Consider the following 2,199-nt stretch of genomic DNA (forward strand, 5'->3'; position numbering starts at 1 on the left):
TATATATACACACACACACACACATATGTTTCTGTGGCCAAAGAGAGCCAAAATTTAGAGTCTCATTAGCATAATGAAATCATCTCCTGGCCCAAATGCTTTTTCCTATACAGGTCACAGAGTAGCAGAAGCTGCAAGGAGGAAGCATTGCCCAGTAATGATCACTGGGCAAAGAGGAGAAGCCCGGGGTTACCTCTTGATGTAGACAATGTGATTGAAAGCAGGCAAGCCAGAAGTATGAAGATAAAAATGCCAACAGTCAGGAAAACATTCTCAGCATGCAGAATTAGGTTCACTCACCTGAATCTCTTCTAGCTCCAGCACTCTGATGATGAAGCCCTTCAGCTGCTGAAGCCTTACGAGAGCAAGTCGTAGTCTATCATTTATCATGGTGGTTTTATTGAGGACATCTGGCCAGTAACGCTGACATTTTATCTTTTCTCCTTCAACCTCCTGAGTCATCATGGCAATCACAGTACAGTTTTGTTCCCAAACCATTTGCCAGAAATCTGCGACAGTCGTAGGAAGAGGTCCTTGACATGCAATGTAAACGAACTCCTCATTGCCCACTGGCATGCGAATGAAGCTGGCATTGATGTATCCACCTTCAACCCCCAGGGGTACTCTAGTGGTGTCATCTGCAACCCACACACAACAAGAAGACCTCATGTTAGACATGCACACAATTAGATCTTCACACGTAGAGATGTTGAGCCTTACACACTCACATAGTACTCACCTCGCAGATGCTTCCAGATCCTACTTAAAACAATCTAAGTCACTTAAACACTTGATTTAGGATACTAAGCAGTACTCTGAATAAAGAAAAAGGTGTCTAGAGGAGAAATGCAAATCAGCAGACAGGCAGGATATGCAATTTGGACTGCAGCACCTCTAAAAAACTGGAGTTGAGTATTTCTCACTCAGAACTAACCTTTGTCAGTTCTTACTTCTTCTTGACACATCTCTCACCTAACAGAATTTTATGGCAGGAAATTCTCTGACAACAGTATACTCATGTCTGGCTTTCCAATTTTACACAGGTAAAACTGAAAAAGTCTTGTTTGGCTCCATATGTATACATCATTTAAGACATGGGATCTGCTGAAACAACTGGAAAGTCTGTGAACATCCATCCCTAACCTACTGCAGTACAACAGTGTATCATTCACTGATCTTAAACTGCTTTATTAATGCTTGCTTTAATTTTTCCCTACCAGGACTGGGAATCAAACCACCCCACTTTTGATCCAATCAATCTGCCCATACAGATGGTGACAGAATATCAACAGTGAACTTCAGATGAGTTAGGACTTACACGGAAGTATATTTTTATATCTGTTCTTTTTCCTATTCTCCTTTGCTTGTCCAATCAAACACTGATCCAGAGGTTTTAACTCCTGAAGGTTCTGTAAAGAAGCCATCACATGTGCATTAGGAAAACACTCAATGGTAACAAGTGTTAAGAGCAGTTATGTTCTCAAGCCATTAGCAAACAAAATCGTTAAAAATCAAATCCTAATGTGGATGTGCAGAATAATGCAGTCATAGGAAGGAATCTAATTTTACACAGCTAATAAAATGAATCAAAACAAAATAGGCTCCACCTACTACCCAGAAAAAAGGTATCTCATTCTCCCCCCAAAAAAATGAGATTGTGTAACATAGCTGACTTAAGCCTTTAGAAAGATTGGCTTCACATTCAGCAACTAGATTTCACAGCTTTTATTTACTTTGCCTATGCCTGTTAACATCATATTCACTTGGTAATTTACCAGATGCAAAAATGATGTAAATACACTTTTAAATTAAATTCAAGCTAATCTTATCTCTCAGCAGTTAGTGGGGGGAAGGGAGGGAAGTCTTTGGTAGATGTCTTTTCATACCTTTTAAGCTGCCAATTAAAGAGCTGTGGTATTCAAAGCAGTGATGATCCAGCCTTTCTATTTTTGTTTCACACCAAGAAAAAAAAAAGGACTTTAAAGGACAGTTACTCACTTCAATCTCTTTAGAAGGGACTCCCTGTTCCAGCAATCCACGCAACATCCTGATCACTGACTTCAGTTTGGCTCCTGAGTATTTGCCTCCAGGCAGCACATTCACAGTAGGGAGTGCAGAGATCTCTTCATTTGTCACTAGAGGGAAATCTAGCAGAACAACAAGACTGATTGATATAAATAAATAGATAAACCTAGGGAA

The 2,199-nt window shown here is 40.0% G+C and overlaps 1 protein-coding gene across 1 annotated transcript in view; it reads right to left on the bottom strand.

Moving 5' to 3' along the window:
- Nucleotides 1-300: 300 nt before the first annotated feature.
- The window catches only part of PTPN13 (protein tyrosine phosphatase, non-receptor type 13 (APO-1/CD95 (Fas)-associated phosphatase)), a gene marked incomplete at its 3' end in the record, with an annotated part of 91,090 nt that continues 89,191 nt past the window's right edge, over nt 301-2,199 (bottom strand). Inside the window, exons 42-44 of the mRNA XM_009085249.1 lie at nt 1,999-2,147; nt 1,319-1,409; nt 301-638 (exon numbers count right to left, since the gene is read on the bottom strand). Coding sequence (XP_009083497.1) covers nt 301-638; nt 1,319-1,409; nt 1,999-2,147 — 578 coding nt within the window. The remainder of the gene's footprint in view (nt 639-1,318; nt 1,410-1,998; nt 2,148-2,199) is intronic.

Source organism: Acanthisitta chloris, unplaced genomic scaffold (assembly GCF_000695815.1).
Source record: "Acanthisitta chloris isolate BGI_N310 unplaced genomic scaffold, ASM69581v1 scaffold7862, whole genome shotgun sequence".
In the NCBI taxonomy this organism is placed as follows: domain Eukaryota; kingdom Metazoa; phylum Chordata; class Aves; order Passeriformes; family Acanthisittidae; genus Acanthisitta; species Acanthisitta chloris.